Source organism: Dipodomys spectabilis, unplaced genomic scaffold (genome assembly GCF_019054845.1).
Source record: "Dipodomys spectabilis isolate Male_0828 unplaced genomic scaffold, ASM1905484v1 ptg000034l, whole genome shotgun sequence".
In the NCBI taxonomy this organism is placed as follows: Eukaryota; Metazoa; Chordata; class Mammalia; order Rodentia; family Heteromyidae; genus Dipodomys; species Dipodomys spectabilis.
In genome coordinates this window covers 1203616-1225000 of record NW_024870711.1, presented here as the reverse complement: position 1 = coordinate 1225000, position 21385 = coordinate 1203616, and the positions used below count along the sequence as shown (strand labels likewise).

The 21385-nt window shown below is 44.1% G+C and overlaps 1 protein-coding gene across 2 annotated transcripts in view; it reads right to left on the bottom strand.

The window, feature by feature from the left end:
- Trim24 (tripartite motif containing 24) overlaps positions 1–17040 on the bottom strand; it is a 92042-nt gene extending 75002 nt beyond the window's left edge. For both annotated transcript variants that reach the window (XM_042677136.1, XM_042677137.1), the window contains exon 1: positions 16683–17040. In XM_042677136.1, coding sequence (XP_042533070.1) covers positions 16683–17040 — 358 coding nt within the window. The remainder of the gene's footprint in view (positions 1–16682) is intronic.
- Positions 17041–21385: the final 4345 nt, after the last annotated feature.

Sequence of the window (21385 nt, the reverse complement as noted above, 5' to 3'; positions counted from 1 at the left end):
CTATCCCTCATCGCTATTAAACTCAGTTCTACAGTTAAACACAAGAATTCCCCACAGAACAACTTTCTGGTTATTTTGCTAGCATAAAATTTTTAGTTTTAGTAGGGCACTGGTGGCTCACACTTGTAATCCTAACTACTCAGGAGGCTGAGATCTGAGGATTGTGGTTCAAAGCCAGCCTGAGCAAGAAAGTCCTCTAATCAACCACCAGAAGACCAGAGGCTCTAGAGCTGTGATTCAAACTGATAGAATGCTAACCTTGAGCAGAAAAGCTCAGGGACAGAGCCCAGGCCCTGAGTTCAAGCCCCAAAACTGACAAAAAAACAAGAAAATTCTTAGTTTTTATATATAAACTCAGGGGGGCATGGTATCAATGTAAAGGTAAATGAAAATATGAACAAAATAGTCCAGAAATAAATCCAGACACAACATCTTATACTTTATTCTTATAAAAATGAGGTAGTGAAAGAATAGTCTATTAAGAACAGCGATATCTGTTGGGTATCAGTGATTCATGCCTATAATCCTAGCTAGTCAGGAGGCTGAGATCTTATATCATTTTCACTTTAAAAACAAAACAAAAACATGTGTCGTTAATTTTAGGGAAACACATGATTGTTAGCATTGGTTTTGATTACTTGTTTAAGGAGTGGTCACCAGGTTTTGCCTTATGAGGGTAAGTCCCTACACCCTCATGACAGTTAATAACTAACCTCCTAGGAGATACTTTAGTGTCTGAATATTAGTAATGATTCTTGCTTTCATCAGTTATTACACTCATTGCAAAATTACATCATTAAATCACTCCATTAGTTGATAATTGTACAAATGACATTTTCTTATTTATCATTAGAGATGTGTGAAAGCTTTCAATATGGTATAATCTACTTTACTCTTCATTCAATTCCTCATTCAGTTCCTTTTAATTAATTTTGATAACAAAATTGTCCTAAGGCAGTAAGAACTCCCTCAGGTTAATATTTGTGTCCTTTGGTATGGCCCCATGTTAAAAGTATTCTTATTTTTGGAAGAAACAACCCTTTCCTTTATCTTGTATTTTTTCTGTGCCACCCTGTTTATTTCTGACTGGAACTTTGGGTCTTTTATTTTGATGAAATTAATTTATTTTTTTCTGGATTGTTCTTTTGTGCCTTATCTAAGAAACCTTTATCTAACATTTTCTCCATTGTTCTTAAATTTTCATAGTTTAAAATTTAGATTTGTGGCCCATTTGGAGGGTTTTTGTTGTTGTTGTTGTTTTGGTTTGGTTTTTTTTTTTCCAGTCCTGGGGCTTGAACTGGACACTGTCCCTGAGCTTCTTTTACTCAAGGCTAACCACTTGGACTGCAGGCACCATTTCTGGCTTTTCTGTTTATGTAGTACTGAGGAATTGAACCCAGGGTTTCATGCATGCTAGGCAAGCACTCTACCACTAAGCCACATTCCCAGCCCCCATTTGGAGTTTTTATATCAGATGTAACTACAATATAATTTTATACATGGATATTCAACTTTAAATATGTGTGTGTGTGTGTGTGTGTGTGTGTGTATAATGTTAACTGTTGTTATGATGGTGTAACTAAGGGGTTGCCATTTCATAAGTCAGATGAGTACATTTCTTTTTGGACGTCACCCTTTCCTTCACTTTCCCCTTCTTATTCCTGCTGACAAGTTGCTTAGTTCATTTCCCAAATAGTGTGTTCTGAAGACTGTATTTGTTCACTCCTTCCTCCCTCCATTTTGGCATGCCCCTTGCACCCCACAACAAGACAGAAAAAGAAAACAAGCAAAACCACCACCACCATGGATATTCAACTGGCCCACCAACCCGTGCTGCCCCCTGATGGCTCAGTCTGCACATGATCAGGAGAGAAACCACAATTTGAAAAGAGGAAGCTTAACATAAATTATTAATTATAGCAATGGACTGGGCTAATATAAAGTACAAGAATGCTAAAGAATGTAGGTATAATATCAGATATACTCATCAGCTTTGCCCCTCTATGTTATAGACACCACACCTAGGCTGAGCTTCCCCCACCTCCCTGCATGTGAAAGGAGGGTCACCTGAGGCTGGCACACAGACCTCTGTCTTCTTATCAGACCACTGGGTGTACAAACCACAAAACCACCAAAGAACTTCTCTGTCCCTGGGCTTCATCTAACTAAGCTCAATCCCTGGCTTGCCACTGCCCCCCTCTGAGGTTTTTCTGGTTTTGCTTTGGGGGTTTGTATGTTGCAGTGTGTGTGCTGGTACTAGGACTTGGACATTGTCCCTTACCTTTTCCTATACTGAAGACTGGCCCTCTACCATTTGAGTATACTTCCACTTCTGGCTTTTTGCTCATTAGTTGAAGAAAAGGATTTCATGGACTTTCCTGCTCTGGTTGGCTTTGAACAATGATCCTCAGATCTCAGCCTCCTCACTAGCTAGGATTACATGTAGGAGCCACCATCATCCAGCTTATACTGTGTTTGCACAAGAGAATGTCTTTTTGCACATGCCAAAATTCACCAACTATCACATTTAAGTACACACAAGTGTGTTATATAGTATGTTAATCTTACCTCAGTGAAGGATTTTTGTTTTCTTTATGGTTAGTCATGGGGCTTGAACTCTGGGCCTGAGCGCTGTCCCTCAACTCTTCAGCTCAAGGCTAGTGCTCTACCACTTGAGCCACAGTGCCACTTCGGGTTTTCTGAGTGCTAATTGGAGATAAGAGTTTCAGGGTCTTTCCTGCCTGGACTGGCTTTGAACCTTGATCCTCAGATCTTAGCCTTCTGAGTAGCTAGGATTACAGGTGTGAGCCACCATGTCCGGCAGATTCCCCCCCCCCCCACTCCTGCCCCCTCTGGAGACATATGACATGTTTAGGTCATACTGTCTACAACTTATTCTCAAATGTTTAGAGAAAAAAAAAAAAAAACCAAGTATACACAAAGAAGTAAATAAAATGTCAAATCCAGTATCCATAGGACATACTCCTCAAAATGTTTAATGGGTCTAATTTATGCTTGAAGATCACCTAGCTTGGTATAAAATCTCAAGTTATCTTCTCCTCCTCCTGAAAATCTAAAAACCTTCTTTATTGTCTAAAGACTCAAATGTTGATGTTGGAGAGGCTTGGTAGTCTGACCATTGTTAGGTAATCTAGTATATTCTTTTAATGGATTCCCTAAGTATGTTCTTTTCCTCTGAAGTCCTAGACTATGTTTTGGTAGTACTAACCTATTTCAATTCCTGTAAGGATGTGGTGTAATCCTCCCCTTTTTATTTTTCTGTAGTGCCCTGGGCTTGAACTCAGGGCCTTATGCTCAAGGCTGGCACACTACCACTTGAGCCACACCTCTACCTCTGATTTTTGGCTTGGTAACTGGAAATAAGAGTCTGTTGGACTTGTCTTCCTGGGCTGGCATCAAACTCAGTCTTCAAAGGTAGCTAGGATTACAGGTGTGAGCCCCCCTCCTTTTTAAGTGTTTTTTATTTATTTTTTATTGTGAAGATACTATACAGAGGGGTTACCATTATATGGGCAAGATAATGAGTACATTTCTTATCAAGCATTGTAGCCTCTTCCTTTGTTTCCCCTTCCCATCCATTCCCATCCTTCCCCCGCCCCCCACCGCCCCCACCCCCACCCCGCACCAAAGTTGTAAAGTTCGTTTTTCGACATAACGACTTGTACATCTCATTGTTGCAATGGGTCCACCTGTATCCCTATTTAAACACTTTGTTTTTCCCCTTCCCCTCCACAAATTATACCGACATCAAATACAGTGAAAGCAGGGGTTATACTGTGGGGGAGGGACATACAAAGCAACAAAGAAATCATTTTATAAATGTGTTAGAAACAATCGCATGAGAGAAAAAAAAAACATTTGAATACACATCTTAGGGTTCATTTCCCTAACATCACCTTATCTGACCTTTTCTGCTTGACTCAGACATATACTAGTTATTGCAAATAAGGGAAACCATGAGACCTATGTTTCTTTGGGCCTGGCTTACTTCACTTAATATAATTTTTTCCAAGCCTTTCCATTTCCTAACAAATGGGGCAATGTCATTCTTTCTGATGGAGGCATAGAATTCCATTGTGTATATATACCACATTTTCTTGATCCATTCATCTACTGAGGGGCATCTGGGTTGGTTCCATATCTTAGCTATAGTAAATAGTGCTGCAATAAACATAGTTGTGCTGGTAGCTTTAGTGTGGTCTTGTTTGTAAACATTTGGGTAAATGCCCAAAAGTGGGATTGCTGGGTCATAGGGGAGCTCTATGTGGAGTCTTTTGAGGAAACTCCATACTGCTTTCCAAAGTGTTGAACAAGTTTACACTCTCACCAACAATACAGTAAGGTTCCCTTCTGTCCACATCCCCTCCAGCATCTGTTGTCATTAGAGTTCTTGATTTCAGCCATTCTAACTGGGGTGAGGTAGTATCTCAATGTTGTTTTGATTTGCATTTCTTTTATGGCTAGGGAGGTTGAGCATTTCTTCATGTGTCTATTGGCCATCCTTCTTTTTGAGTGTTTTGAATCAGGGTCTTACTCTGTAGTTCGGATTGGCCTGGAACTGATCTAAACTCAAGATCCTCCTATCTCAGGTTCTTAAGGGCTGGGATTACAAACTGAGCCACAACAGTTAGGTATGTTGTCTTTTCCTAGCACATCGTTTTATTTTCTAAGCTTGTATCGTAGAAATGGATTTCACTAGTCTTCTAAAGCATCTGGTCTATTTTTCAGAGTATCTTCATCCTTTTTCTCTTTTGTTCTGAACAATCCCTGAAGGGTAAAAGACTACATTGAGCACCTCCTACAATTTACATTACAGTAAAGTTTTTATTTACTTATAACAGTGTAGCAAGTAGGGAGTAGAAATACTTTAAGATAACAAGATAACTTTCCTACATTTAGAGTTTCAGAGCTCTCTCAAGTTTTTATCATAGCATTCAAATCTGTGTACCTTAGTATAAACACTTCTCTCAACTGTTCCTTCCAATGTGTATCCGAGAGTCTTTTTTTGTCAGTTGTGGGGCTTGAACTCAAGGCCTGGGTGCAGTCCTTTAGCTCTTTTGCTTGAGGCCAGTACTCTACCACTTTGAGCCACAGTGCTACTTCCGGTTTTCTGGTGCTTAATTGGTGATAAAGAGTCTCAATGACTTTCCTGCCTGGGTTGAACCTTGATCCTCAGATTTCAGCCTCCAGAGAAACTAGGATTACAGGTATAAGCCACCAGCACCCGGCAGTCTTTTCTCTTCATTAGCAATTTCCTACTCTGGTCTACTTGTGTTAATTTGCAGGAGTCTATTTGCAGTGTGGGGCTCTGCTCTTTCACCATTTCCAAGAACCACAAGGACTAGCTGTCCCAGCTGCCTCGGACTTTCCTATGACTTCCAGTACATACACAGAAACCTGCAACTAATATGCAACCCTCCTTGTTTCGACTATTACTGAGAGAGATGCTGCTGGCCTACTCTATTCTCAGGAGAAATTCTACTTTTTGGGCTGTTGATTGTAGAATATTTGATTCTAGATGTCCCTTTGAAGCTGGGGCAGGGAGGTACACACCCGTAATCCTAGCACCTGGGAGGCATGTTATGGGTTACATAATTACAAGCTGGGCTTCTTAATGAAATTGTCTCAAAAAAAAAGGAGCTTGGCGCTGGTGGCTTACACCTATAATTCTAGCTACTCAGGAGGCTGAGATCTGAGGATCGAGGTTTGAAGCCAGCCAGAGTTTCCAGGAAAGTCCATGAGATTCTTATCTCCAATTAACCACCAGAAAACCAGAAGTGGTGCTGTGGCTCAAGTGGTAGAGTGCTAGCCTTGAGCTAAAGAGCTGAGGGACAGCGCCCAGGCCCAGAGTTCAAGACCCACGACTGATCAAAAAAAAAAAGAAAAAAAGAAAAGAAATAGAAAATACACCCCCAAATAACAAACAAAACAAACCCAGGCACAGTGGCTCACCTCTGTAATCCTAGCCACTTAGAGGCTAAGATCTGAGGATTGAGATTTGAAGCTGGCCAGGCAGAAGTCTCCATGAGACTCTTATTTCCAATTAACCACTCAAAAAACTGGAATCAGAGCTGTGACTCAATTGGTAGAGCACTAGAGCCTTGAGCGCAAAGAGGCTCAGGAACAGCACCCAAGACCCTAGTTTCAAGCTCCATGCCCTACCAAAAAAAAAAAAAATCACTTATGCAGAGCCTTTCTAATTTCATTGAAGTGTACTTAAGGCTTTGTTTTATAAAAACAGAAATGCACAAGAAATCTTCCTTAACTTCCTATTTCTATCACTTCTGGTGATCCCTTATATCTTTTCTCCTCTTCAGAGGTAAACTTTTCTAGAGTTGTCTGAACTTTCCAATTACATCTTTTGAACTGCAATTCATTAAGTCCACTCTAACTCCTATCTCTCTTGCTACCAAAAGATGCTTTTGCATTTTGCCACACACTGCTGCCTCTGTGCACCCTTTCTCTTGCTGGCATCCAAGACATTACTTTCCTAGTTTTCTCCAACTTGTTCTCAGTCTCTCTCTGTAGTTCTTCTTAGTCTAGCAACCACTGTTTTTTTCTTCACTATTTGCTCAGAAAAGAAGAGAAAAAAACAAGGAGAGAAACAGAAGATTCAGAAAAATTGAAGGAGCAAACACCAAAGACAGGTGAGAAATGTGGGCAAGAAAAATTAGTAAAAGCAAATTAAGTCATACAAGTTCCACAATAAACAAGTAAGGTCCTTAAGATGGAGGACAGGAAGAAACATAAATCAATGTAGACCAGTACAAAGAGACTCTAGGAATCCCATGGCCTCTGGCTATGCTTCATATGGAAAGCATGCAGTTAAGGGACATCACAACATTGATAAAGTAAAATAGTCATGATTTTAAGCCACTCCTCCCTATGTAGCCTGGCCGTAGTAGCAGGCCTACTGCCTTGACCTTCTAAATACATGGATTCCAGGTCTGAACTACCATGGACCCAAACTATAGTACTAGGATACTTGGTACAGAATATATGACTCAAAGAACCTTTCACTACTGTCAACTAATGCTCTAAGATGCACTTCTGGCATGGTACACAATACAAGACATCAATCAACTTCAGAATCTTCTTGTTAATTCTGAAATTTTTAGGATCATTTTTTTCTTAGATTGGTTAAGATAATCAGTGCTATTAAGCCTCCTAGTAATCGGGCCGGCTCTACCATGTCAGTGCTTTTGTGTTTACAGATGAGTATCATCTTTGTCATAGCTGAAAATGACACTTCAAAGATTCAAATAACTCAAGGCAGGTAGGGAAATCCCAACTCCGTCATCTCCATATACCTGATAAAAATGAAACAAAAAAGGAGACAGCAAAGGTTATAGCTTTCTATAGAGCATAATAATTTGTTGTCAGCTAATTACATGTTCAGGTCTCAGGAATGCCAAGTAGCCATCTACTACACACACTGGGAAGTCATATAAGATGACTAAGTTCTGGGGTTAGGAACAAAGCTCACGTGGTGGAACACAAGCACAAGGCCCTAAATTCAATCCCCAGTAACACACTTACACTTACACAACACACACACAAACACACAGAGGAGAGGGAGGAAGAGGGGGAAGAGAGAGGGGAGATAGGGAGAGAGGGGGGAAGGTGGGAATGGGGGGAGAGGGAGGGAGGGAGACGCAGCCCTGATTTCTATGGACTCAGCCTTCTACATTATCCCACCAAATTTACAAGGAAGCCAAAGTATCAGCACCCAGCCTTGAGTACAGACTTGTGAAGAGCCAGACCTCTGTGATGGGAACTGCAGCTGGAATTTAGGATCACTATTTCAGTTACTGGTTTGAGGCATGATCTTACTATATAATCCAAGCTGGTAGGAACCTCACCATCCTGCCTCAGCCTTCAGAGTGTTAGAATTATAGGTGTGCACCACCACACCCAAGGATGGCTGGGTTTCCGGATATGTGATCTACACATCTACAATGTAAGGAATTGACCGGTCTCCATATGAAACTCCCCTGTGAACAGAGATGAAGTGCTTTATGCCAAAGATCTGGTAATGGCCTACAATGATCTTCAATTTTTTGACAGCCATCTTAGTTAAAAGCAGATATTAATCTCCATAAAGCTACTTATCCAAGCACAAGTACCTTATAATTTGAGGGTTTGGGGAAACAATTGGGTTTGCAGTAGAGAAATCCCTTGATGGTAGGGACAACTGTATACAAGGCCCTTCTTTCCAACCTACACAAAAACTACATGTGGGTTTGTGGCAGCCTTGACTCTCTCTCCTCAGGATAGTCCTCAAAACGTAGCCCTTTCACTGGCCTTTCACGGAGCATAACTATCGCACCATTTTTATAAAGTAACACTTTGTTCTAGTGACACTAGCCATCAAAACCCTGGACCTCATGTATTGCTAAACAAACCATTCTACCACTAGCTACCACCTCCAAAACTATATATTAGTACTTTAAACTCTACGTTTTGTTAGGTCCTACAGAGATAAGGCTTTAAAAAAAAAAAAAAAAGAGTAAGTTGTAAAGAATAGAAAGAAGTCAAACTATCTCCCATATAATCTAGCTAGAAATGCTACAAAAATACTTAAATTTCATAATTCACCAAGATGAAATGAACTATTACATTTGATACTTGAATTTAGCATGATAATGACATAATAATCAATAACGCTATATCAAGAAACAAATGGAAAGGAAATTTTAAAAATACCACTTCCAATGACATTAAACATTATAAAACATTTCAAATTTGTTTAACAAGCTACAGTAACTTAAAAATCTATTAGCTCAATGGATAAATCAACAGAGTAAAAATAAGTCTGTATCAACAGATCATACATATATGACCAATTGATTTTTTTTAAATCAAAATAGAAAAGTAGTCTTTCAATGAATAGTGTTTGGGTTTTTTGTTGTTGTTATTGGTTGTGGGGCCTGAACTCTGGGCCTGGGCACTGTTCCTCAGCTCTTCAGCTCAAGGCTAATGCTCTACCACTGGAGCCACAGCACCACTTCCAGCTTTTTCTGCTTATGTGGTGCTGAGGAATCGAACCCAGGTCTCATGCATGCAAGGCAAGCCCTCTACCACTGAGCCACCTTCCCAGACCTTGTTTTTTGTTTTTGTTTTAATAGTACTTTCATGCCTGTAATCCTAGCTACCCAGGAGGCTGAGATTTGAGGATCACAGTTGCAAGGTAGTCTGGATAGGAAAGTCCATGAAACTCATCTCTTTTTTTTTTTTTGGTCGGTTGTAGGGCTTGTACTCTGGGCTTGGGCACTGTCCTTGTGCTCTTCAGCTCAAGGTGAGCGCTCGATCACTTGAGCCACAGCGCCACTTCCAGTTTTCTAGTGGTTTACTGGAGATAAGAGTCTCATAGCCTTTCCTACCCGGGCTGGCTTTGAACCGTGATCCTCAGATCTCAGCCTCCTGAGTAGCTAGGATTACAGGCACCAGCGCCCAGCTGAAACTCCTATCTCTTTAGTCACACCAAAAACTGGAAGTGGAACTGTAGCTCTCATGGTAGTGTGCTAGCCTTAAGCAAGAAAATCCAGGGACAATGCTCAGGCCCGAGTTCAAGCCCCAGGACTGGTACAAAAAGAAAAAATAAAACAAAAATGAAAACAAAACCCATGGAACTCTACTTATATAAAAATCTGCTACTGGATTAGATATAAACAGCATGGAATTAAAACCATAAAAATACTGGAAAAAGCTGGGCACTGGTGGCTGATGCCTGTAATCCTAGCTACTCAGAAGGCTGAGATCTGAGGATTGTGGATCAATGCCAGCCTGGACAGGAAGACCATAAGACTCTTAATCCCAATAAACCCCTAGAAAACTGGAAGTGGCACTGTGGCTCAAGTGGTAGAGTGCTAGCCTTGAGCATCTATCTATCTATCTATCTATCTATCTATCTATCGAGTTTTCTTACATATGCATACCTAAGACTAAGTTTATTCATTAGGGACAGTACCAAAAATAGAACAATTACAAAAACTACTTAAAATTACATAGACATGACCCTTCTCTAAAAACAGGGTACAGTTCTTATCCTCCTGTTGATGATATTAGGATGATACAATACCTACGTGACAAGATGAGGTGAGTGAATAATGTAAGCATTGTGATGCAAGGTCAAGATGCCGCTTCAGGGTTACCTGAAGCAAGCACTGCTTGCAGGTGTAAATGAAAGGACAACTATGTGACTAATGGGCATCTGCCATATACAGCATGGATGTGTGGACAAAAAGCATGACTCATACCCTAAGTATGAAGGGGTGAGATTTCAAATCACTACTCAGAAGAGTACCCAATTTAAAACACAAATTATTTCTGGGATTTTCCAGACTGTGGTTGACCTCAGATGGTAAATGAAATCTCAGGAAGTGAAACTGCAGGTTAAGAGTGGGAGTACTGTACTGATTCCCATCACCAGGTGAACACACAGATTTTATATAGAAATGCAAAGTACACGTCAATTCTAAACACTATTGGTCCTTTACCATTAATCTCTTACCTACAAGATGATTTATAGTTTCTAGCCAAGAATCAAAAGAAACCAGCTCAGAAAACAGTAGCATATATTATCAACTGCCCGTTTTGAAGTTGAGAGCTGATGGCTCATACAGCTGAGATATGAAGATAGGAGATTTGAAGCCAGCATGGTGGGAGACTCTTGCTTCCAATGAGCCATCAAAAACTAAAAATGGCAGTGTGGCTCAGGTGACAGCGTGCCAGCCCCCCAAGTGAGAGCATGAGGCTCTGAGTTCAAGCTCCGGTATGAGTGCCCGTGTTCACACCTATCCTCCTCCCTGCAAGCACATAGATACATATGTTTTGAGCAGTAGGGATGTAGCCTAGCAAGCACTATGTCCTAGGTTCCATTCCTGCCACTGCAAAAATTAAACATCTTAGAGATATTTCAAGCACTTAAGAGATATTGAAGCACTGATTATTTTATTCTCCCTTGACAAATAGGATCCCTTTCAAAAATAGTTTGCTACATTGTCTAATGTTATCACCACAAAATACAAATCATGTACTTTATAACATTTCTCCAAGATGAGTTTGTTTTCCAATTTATAATACCAAAAGAAAACCCTTTCTTAAGCTCTTGCCTCTTTTCTGCATGTGAAGGAAATGACAGTCAAGACTGAGGTAGGCATCCAGCTTTAGCTGCGGTCCTTCCCTCATCCCTCTGACAGGAAGATTAGAAAAGGAAGTTCATTTAGACCAAGGTTTTAGGCACCTGCTCTCAGTGGGAGCTTGGTGGCACATTTCTACCTAGGCATTTATAAACTGTACTTTTTTTCTGTAGTTGATAGCTTTATTTTTAAGTTGAAACAAACTGACATAAGAAAACATGTATTAGGCCGGCACTGGTGGCTCACACCTGTAATCCTAGCTACTCAGGAGACTGAGATCTGAGGATCATGGTTCAAAGCCAGCCCAGGCAGGAAGCTCTGTGAGACTCTTATCTCCAATAAACCACTAGAAAACTGGAAGTGACGCTGAGGCTCAAGTGGTAGAGCATTCACCTTGAGCTGAAGAGCGCAGGGACAGTGCCCAAGCCCAGAGTTCAAGCCCCACAACTGACAAAAAAAAAAAAGAAAGAAAGAAAGAAAACATGTATTAGGATTTACTGCTTCTGTGAATTAGGATTTTTAAAAGGGAGAGGCATCCAAGAATATTTTACAGAAAGGGAAATCTGATTGACAATGTTGGGTATTTAGTAATTTAGTAACTGAGTTTGGTCTTAATATTCCACATGTATGAGCCTTGGGAGGGTGTCTCACACATGTAATCCTAGCTACTCAGAAGGCTGAGACCTGAAAATCTCCGTCTGAAGACAACCCAGACAGAAAAGTCTCTAGAGACTTTAGAAGTGTGAAACTGTCAGATTAGTACAATCTGGTTTTCTGGAGTAAGACATCTAAAAATAAAATGTTCCACCCATCCTTAAAAACCTGCTTTGTTTTTGGAGAAGGCAGTACTGGGGTTTGAACTTAGTGCCTCACACTTGCTATCCTGGCATTCTACCACTTCAGTCACACCTTCAGCCTGGCTTTCTGATAGTTATTTTGCTAATAGAATCTAATCAACTTCTTTGCTCGCCAGGCTGGCCTTGAGCAACAATCCTCCAGATTTCAGCCTTCTGAGAAGCTAAGATTAGATACAAACCTTGAGAGTCTGGTTTCAAAATAAATACATAAAACAATTTTTGGCGGGGATTGAAGCTTAGTTGTAGTGCACTTTGATCTGTGAGCCCCAGAATTTGATCCCGGGCACCAAATCAAACAAGCAAGCAAACCTGTTTTGTTTGGCTTACAGTGTATCTATATATACCTTCCTGTGAATCTTACATGAAATCTGCTGGAATTAAGTAGTTTTGTCCCTTCTTTAATTTCCCCTATTTCCTATATTTTACCCTCAGATTCATGGTGGTTCATCTCAATTATCTGCTTAGCCCATTTAGAAAATGACCCACAATGCCTAGAAGAAAGGTCATGACAAAGTGAATTCTTCCCATTTCCCTTCCTTTCCCTTCCCAATGCTTTCCCTCCCTCCCTCCCTCCTTTACCCTCTCCCTCTCTCTTTTTGACCAGGTCTTATTATATATACCAGGCTGGTCTTGACCCTCAAGATCCTTTGACCTCTGCCTCACAACAGAAAAAATATTACACAAACTTGGAAACTGGAATTACAAAAAAAGTCTGAAATTTCAAATGCCTCAAAACTGAGCCTAAGAGTTGGGTACCAGTGGTGCACAACTGTAAGCTTAGCTACTCATGGGGCTGAGATCTGCAGAGCCAAGGTTTGAGCCAGCCTGGGCAGAAAGTCTGCTAGATTCCACCTCTAATTAGCCAGTAAAATACTGGATTGGAGGCATGGCTCAAGTAATAGAGTGCCAGATGTAAGCAAGAGGCCCTGAGTTCAAGCCCCAGTACCAGCACAAGAAAAAGGAAGGAAGGAAGGAAGGAAGGAAAGAAGGAAGGAAGGAGGGGAGAGGGGAGAGGGGAGAGGGAGGGAAAAGAAAGCAACCTCTCAAGGGTTAGAAACAATAGACAATTTATTACTTAGAGCAACAGTATAAACCAACGTATCAACATTTTTTGTATTTATTCCCAGGGACTCAGTTCCCCAGAGCAAGATGAAAGGGGCTATTTGACACCTGCAATAGGTTGGTATAGGAAAGGAACTCTAAATTTAATCTTTTATAATAGGTAAGAAGTAAGCCTATCCTTTGGCGCAGGAAACATTATCTTTATTATACTGGACAATATGCATGTCTATCATTTTCTGTAGTCAAAGCTGCTATCTCTTTCTTTCAATACTGTTCTTCACACGTCGTTGAAAAAACAAAGAGCAGTCAGTACCTTACTGGAGAAGAAATAGAGACTTATGGAAAATTGTCTCCTATAGCTAGAGACTTTCATATGATACAATTAGGAGAAACTTTGGGTTGAATAACTCCTTTGATACTAAGATAGTCTGCAAAAGGAGAAACTGCTGGGTGCTGGTGGCTTATATCTGAAATCCTAGTTATTAAGGAGGCTGAGATCTGAGGATCGAAATTTGAAGTCAGCCCAGACAGGAAAGTTGGTCAGACTCTTACCTCCAATAAATCACCAAAAAAAGAGTCAAAGTGGAGCTGTGGCTCAAGTGATAGATCACTAGCCTTGAGCAAAAGCAGCTCAGGGACAGTGCTCAGGCTCTGAGTTCAAGCCCTAGGACTGGCACATAAGTGCATGCCCATGGAGAGACAGACATAGATATTACGAAGACCTAGATGTAGTAAAACTTAGTGTCTCTGGGGCAAGCTGATATTGATTTCTGTAGCAAGCAAGACAAATGAAAAAAAAAAAAAAAAAAGACTGAGGGGCTGGGAAGGTGGCTCAGTGGTAGAGTGCTTGCCTTGCATGCCTGAGGCCCTGGGTTCAATTCCTCAGCACCACATAGGCAAAAGAAAAAAGAAAAAAGCCGGAAGTGGCGCTGTGGCTCAAGTGGTAGAGTGCTAGCCTTGAGTTGAAGAGCTGAGGGACCGCGCCCAGGCCCAGAGTTCAGGCCCCACAACCGGACCCAAAAAAAAAAAAAAAAGACTGAAATGTGCCAGGTACCCCAAAGAAAGAAGTCTTTATCTATAAGAATGAAATTCCCTGCCCTCTTTTAGTATATATACACCCCTGAAAGTAAAATTTGTTATATCTCCTTTTTTCTCTCTTTTTTTGTTGGGTGTGGGGCTTGAACTCTGGGCCTGGCCACTGTCCCTCAACCCTTCAGCTCAAGGCTAGCACTCCACAGCGCCACTTCCAGTTTTCTAGTGGTTAATCAGAGATAAGGGTCTTATGAACTTTCCTGTCCGGGCTAGCTTTGAACCTCGATCCTCAGATCTCAGTCTCTTGGGTAGCTAGGATTAAAGGCATGAGTCACTAGGGCCCAGCTCATCTTTTTTTTCAAGAAAGTACTTTACCACTGTAGCCTTGCCCACAGTTCTTTTGTATTTCCTTTTGTTTTGTTCAGGCTAGTGTCAAACTCATATCCACACACTATCTTCTCCCAAGTGGCTGGGACTTCATGTGTGCTTCACCGTGGCCACTTGGTACTTTGTCCCAAGATTTGTGTTCTCTACTTTCTACCTTGCTCAGTAAATAAAACTCAACTATTCCCATTCTTACCCGAATTATCCTGAAATTCTTTTCTGCTTCAGAGACAACTACTTATGGGCAAGACAGATCTCTGCCCTTTGAGGGACCACTCCTTTGAGGGACCACATCAGTATCACTCCTGATGATAAAGCCACAATCTTTATGGATAACTCTCAGGCCCTGAGTTCAAGACCCAGAACGGGGTGGGGGGGGGGAGTGTTAGAATTTAGCTGGACATAGTAGTTCTACACCTGTAATTTCAGCCGTTTGAGAGAGAGATCAATAAGGTTGCAGTGGAGGCCAGCCTAGTCAAAAAGCAAGGCAGGGATGGGAGGGGGAAACTGGGGGAAAGCAAAGGGAGGGGCAAAATCACCCAAAAAGAAATGTACTCCTTACCTGACCCTCTGGTACAACACCTTAATAACAATTAGGCATTTTTGATTTAAAAAAAACCATCTATTCAAACCATTACATTCATACATCCTTTGACCTAATGATTAGCATGTAATTTCAAATAACTAGATCCTTAAAAGCTTTATGTTAAAAATGATGTTCACACTTGGTGCTGGTAGCTCAGGCCTGTAATCCTACTCAAGATGCTGTAACCTTCATGGTTTGAAGACAGCCAGAGCATGAAAGTCCAAAAAACATTTTTTTTTTAAATCTCCAATTAACCACCAAAATGCTGGATAGTGGAGCAAGGTGTGGCTCAAGTGCGGAAAAAGACCAGGCCCTAAATTCACGCCCCAGTGACCTCACGTGTTGAACTGAAACCCCTTTGTAAAACTACTAAAAAAAAAAAAGAGGACGACAGGATTTCCAGGCGGGGTGGAGGCACACACCTGTAGTCCTAGCTTTCCAGTTTGGATACAAACGAGACGCTTTCTCAAAAACGTGAGGATGGGCTTTCCAGGGCTACACGGTGGAGTCCGGATTTCCAAAAGAACAAAAGCAAAACAAAACAAAACGATTTCCCTTTCTCAGTTACTTCTCTCTCATTTGAAAGGCCACGCTCACACATTTGCAGCACTAACAACTGAAAACCCTCACGTGTTCTTTCTACTAGAAACAATTAGGAGTGCTTTTAACTTTAAATGCTTGGAGCCCGCTACCGTTAGCGGTGAGAACCTGTCAAAAAGTCTCATTATCTAGTAATAAACACCACACACACAAAAAGGACGGGAACTTCCAGCCAATTACCTACAAACCCAAGAGAACACTGCACCCCCCGCCCCCAAAGTCACTCTGGTCCACTTCTTTTTACCCTCTACTGTCTCATTCCAAATAAAATCGGGGAAAGGAGCAGACACAGACACACAGACACACACGCAGACACACACCCCAGCGCCGGGTTCCTTTGTCCGCAGCGGAGGGGGAAAGAGGAGATTGGGAACTCATCAAGGTAAAAAGAACCAAAACATCCAGGGCAGGAAAACAGACGTCATCCAATCTGCAATCGATCATCAAAGAAAGTCCCCATCACTTAATTCCGTCCCCCCCCCCCCTTCCCGCCCGCCCGCTCCAGCTCGAATAACGCAGGTATCCACGCCAGCTGATTAGGATCAGATGGACCCGGACAAAGCTTCGCGGGAGGCAGCGGTTAATTGGATGCAGTTGGCGAAGACCCCCGCGCGACCCGCGACGACGCACCCAGGACTCTCGGTCGGAGCTCGGCCCGAGGGGGCGGCCGGGCACCCTGGGCGCCGAAGGGAACGCGGGGCGGCCGCGCATCCCCGTCTCCCGAGCAGCGACATCCAGGGAAGTTGGCGGTGCGCGCCGCGGAGCGCGCGGGCCGTGTCACCCGCCGCCGACAGACCCTCCTCCTCCTCCTCCCCCGTCCCCTCCTCCCTCCCCTCCCCGCCCCTCTCCTCCCCTCCCCCGCCGCGCACCCCGGGCGCCGGGCGACATGACAGCGGGTCGCGCCGCACAAGGGCGCTCGCCGCCTCCCGGGCGCCTCCCGGGCTCCCCCGCTCCCGCCCCGCCTTCCCATCCTCCCCGGCGCCCGCGATCGGTCCTCACCTTGGGTGGCGAACGGCGTGGAGCCGCTGACCGGCGAGCCGGGGCCGGGCGGGGGCGGCGGGGTCTCGGCCGAGCCCAGCATGGGCACGGGCAGCATGAGGTAGCGCTGGGGCGCGGGCAGGCAGCGCTTGCAGAACGAGTGCAGGCAGGGCAGCAGCTTGGGCGCCCGGCTCTGGATGTTCTGGTGACACACGGCGCAAGTGTCCAACAGGTTGAGCGGGGCCGCCTCACCGCCGCGCTCCGAGTCCGGGCCCTGCCGGCTCTCGGCCTCGTTTTCCCCGCTCGGGGCCGCCGAGGGCCCCCCGGCGGCCGCTGCCGGAGCCGCGGCCGCCGCTGCCTTCTCCACAGCCACCTCCATTGTCCTGCCCCGCCGCCGCCGCCGCCGGGGAAGGGGGGAGCGCGGTCCCCGCTCGCCGCCGCCGCCGCCCCCGACGACCTCCTCCTCCCAGGCCGCTCGCTGGACCCGCGGAGAGGAGGAAGCCGCCAGAGGCCCCGGGGATCCGCCTCCCCAGTGGCGCGGCCGGAAGAAGGGGGAATCTGTCAGCCGGGACCGTTCCCGGCACCGCGGAGGCTGCGCCGGGTCCGCTTCGCCAACCGCTGCGGCGCGCGTCGAATCCGCCCAGCCCGCCCGCGCCTCGCAGCCTTTCTCTGCGGCCCCCCGACCCACCGCAGGCTCCGCCCCCGCTTCGCTCTCCCAGCAACCGAGGCGTCAGCCCGGAGAGCGCCGGCCAATAGCGGCCGCGCCTGGGGAAGGGGCGGAGCCTATTGAAGCCCGCGGCGTTCCGAAGGGCCGGCGGGTGGCTGGGAGAAGGGGCGGTGCCGGCCTGGCCCCGCCCACCCCGGATGCCGAGACTCGCGGCCTCTGACTGGTTCTGTGTGTGTGTGTGTGTGCGTGTGTGCGCGCGTGTGTGTGTGCGTGCGTGTGTGTGTGCGTGTGTGTGTGCGCGCGCGTGTATGTGCAGCGCGTGTGTAGCTTCTTTAAAGAGATGAAGGGTTCATTTGTTCACCAGCAGGCCCTTAATTCGGCACCCCGTGTTGGCTCCTCCCATGGGGCGGGGCCCCACCTGGTCTACTCCACGCTGTTAATTAGGGTAACTGCTTTGAAAACTCTGGTGTTATTACTGGAGCTGGAAGCCTTGTAAGGGGAGTCGGTGTGGTGGGGGAGACGGGGAGAGTCTAAGGTGGATGAAGCGCGCAAAGAAGGAATCAAAACATCTTGTGTGGAAGAGATACTTGGAGAAGCAGCATGGATTGTGAAGCCTGGATTTCTTCATCTCCATGATGAATGAATGGGTGTAAAGAATGAGGAGGAAAGGGATTTCCCTAATGGAAAGAGGTTAAAATATTCAAGTCAGCATTGGGATTTCTCATTGAATAAAAGTAGCTCCTGTTCCAAGGAATATGTAGTTACAAACGTCTTTATTTTGTCACTATGACATCATAAAAAGACCTAAGAATAAACCTCCATACTGCTGTCCAAGCATTTCGTACCTTTTGTTTTCCCATTTCCTCCCTTCCCCTACACATTTTAAAACAGAAACTGGCCAGGTTTGGGAGAAACTTCAAAAATACACACAGGGAGCCGATGCTGGTGGCTCATGCCTGTAATCCTAGCTACTCAAGAGACAGATCAGAGACTCGTGGGTTCAAAGCCAGCCTGGGTAGAAAGCTGGAAAGTCAGATTTTTATCTCCAATCAACTAGAAAGTGACACTGTGGCTCAATGTGGTAGAGCTCTAGCCTTGAGGAAAAGAGCTTAAGGTACAGTGCCCGGGCGGTGGGTTCAAGCCCTAAGACATTGCTATAAAAGTATATATGCCTTTTTTTTTTTTTTTTTTTGCAGTACAGGAAAGTGTTGCCAGACCTAAATTCCAAGTAGGATCAGGGTCAGGAAAGACTGATAAAACTAAGACAAAGCCAGCTCTGTAGCTCATGCCTTGAATCTTGTCTACTCCGAAGGCTGAAATCTAAGGATTAAGGTTTGAAGCTAGCCCAGGTCAGAAAAATTGGCCAGATGTTTATCTCCAATTACCTTTAAAAAAGCCAGAAGTGGAAGTGTGGATCTAGGCTTTGATAAAACTAAGAGAAACCCAACCCTGTGGTTTATACTTATCATCCTAGCTATACCGGAGGCTGAGATCTGAGAATCATGGTTCAAACCCAGCCCAGGTAAGACAAGTGTGTGAGGCTCTTTTTTTTGGGGGTGGGGCGGGGGTCCGGTCATGGGGCCTGAACTCTGGGCCTGGGTGCTGTCCCTCAGCTCTTCACCTCAAGGTTAGCACTCTACCACTTGAGCCACAGTGCCACTTCCTGCTTTTTTTCTTTTTGCTTATGTGGTGCTGAGGAAGTGAACCCAGGGCCTCATGCATGCAAGGCAAGCGCTCTACCACTGAGCCACCTTCCCAGCCAAGGCTGTTGAGTCACCAAAAAGTCAGAGCACTAGCCTTGAAGAGCTGTTCTCAGACCCTGAGTTCAAACAATGTGCTGGGCACAATTGGGTCACTTCTGTAAGTTCCAGCTATTCAAGAGGCTGAGAGCTGAGGATCACAGTTTTAGGCAAAGCTGGGCAGAAAAAGTTCCTTGAGACCTTATCACCAATTAACTAGCCATTATAGAAAGTGGCGTTGTGGCTCAGGTGGTAGAATGCCAGCCTTGATTGAAAAAACCTAAGGCCCTGAGTTCAAGACCCAGTACCAGCAAACACACACCACACACATCAAAAGGTGACATTGGTTACAGTTATGAGAAATCATTACTAAACCAAATATCCTAGTACAACTCAGCATAAAACATGAGAACTTCAAAACCCATTTGTGCTTTTAAAGAAGTATTTCACTTTAATTACCTTGGGAGTGATTAAGTTGAAATGAGCTCATTAGGTGAAACCATCAGAAAGAAGACATTCTCTTTCTATACTCATAAAACCTCTGAGCTCATATGTGTGGGGTTTCCACTCCACGAAATTCTCCATTTGACTGCAGACATCAACTTGATGTCCAACAATTCAGTTCAGGGGCTGAATGCCAGGTTTCGTTACTATCTGACCTCCAAGTTAAGGGGCTAGTCCCTAAAGCCTGAAGGTGTGAATTGTGAGCCCTAGTCCTTTGTCTAGCCCCCGTCCTCTCAGGTGCAACAACTTGCCAGAGTAGTACCTACAAGTCAGGAAAACATTTTACTTACATTTGCTGGTTTCTTTCAAAGGACAAAACTGAGTAATAGCCAAATGGAATAGGGCAAGGTGTGGGGATGCTGCGGAGCTTCTATGCCCTTTGCAGGGTAGAGGAAGAATACCAAGCTCCTAGCATCTTCATGTGTTCACTAACTTGGAAACCCTCCAGCTCCTGTCCATTGGGAGATTTTATGGCTGCTCCATTACTTGGGCATGATTAACTAAATCACTGACCAGTGGGAGTAAGTCCATTTCCAGCCTCTTTCCCTTGCAAGGAGATCAGAGGCTGGGCTCCAAGTTTCAACTCTGAGAATCCCTTTGCTGTTTTTGGTGTCCAGATCTCCTTCCCCAAAAGTCACCTCATTAGCATATACTCTGCCAAAAGAAGCTTAATATGAATAACAAAGGACAAGGAGCCACCACCCATCATTCAGGACATTCCAAAGATTTTGTAGAGGGTCTAATGACCACAGCTGGGGGAGGGCACACACCAAAAATTAGAACAATAGGTACTTTCGCACCCCTTTCACTCAGCAAATTACAGGAAAACAAAGACAAAGATCAATTATATTTCTTATTATACCACCAGCAGTAATCTGAAGAAATGGATGTCCATTCAAGAGAAAATGAGACCAGAACTCCCTTCACAGAAGTACACCAAAGAAAAGCTACCAGAAGGACTGAGAAGGCAGCTCTTGGCACAGCTGGAAGAGCTAGCTACTTTTCCATGAAGTAACACAATTAGCTAGAATCGGCAAGTTGGACTTATTGTAGAAGAAATGTGGTGAAAAGACAGATTGTCTGTCTGTGAGGGTTTATTTTACCCCTGCAGATCCAGACAAACTCACACTTGAAATTCTGGGCCCCGAGTAGCAGGGTTACAGAGCTTTTATAGGGTCAGGGTACAATGGCTATGCTGTTGCTAATAGGTGGGTTTTAAAGAGTTGGGGGTTGCTTAAGAAGGAAAAGGGGCAGCAGTTAAGACACTGCAGGAAGCTTGTGGCCAGAGCCTGTTTTCAGAAGCAGAAACAGCTGGTTATCTCTTGCTCAAGCCCGGCTTTGAGATGGGCCTGGGGTTTATCTGTGATATAGCTTGTCTTCTGGAGGCCTACTGGTCTATGCATAGTTTGAGTCAATTTTTTCTGTTCAGTATGAAACATAAATTTCTATGTGTGAAGCCACCCAATGCATGGGATATAGTTATAGTAGCTCAAACAGATGAAGATAGCCAATGATACCTGTGAGCATTTTTATAAAATAAGTTGGGGTAGGTGGAGATGTTTGGGTCCCTTTATATCAGTTAGGTTATAGGCTAAGCTGGTATGACAATTTCATTGGCTCAAGCTATTTCAACTTTAGTTCTTTTTCACATAACATGGCCCCCGGTGAATCCTTTCAAATTGGTATGGATATTTTCCTATCCACACGACCAGATCTAACACCCAGGGCTTTCTTTACTTTAGAAAAGAGAAACTGGAGGCCAGGCAATTTAAACAGCTAACACAAGAAAATTGAACACATACTCTGTTGGCCAT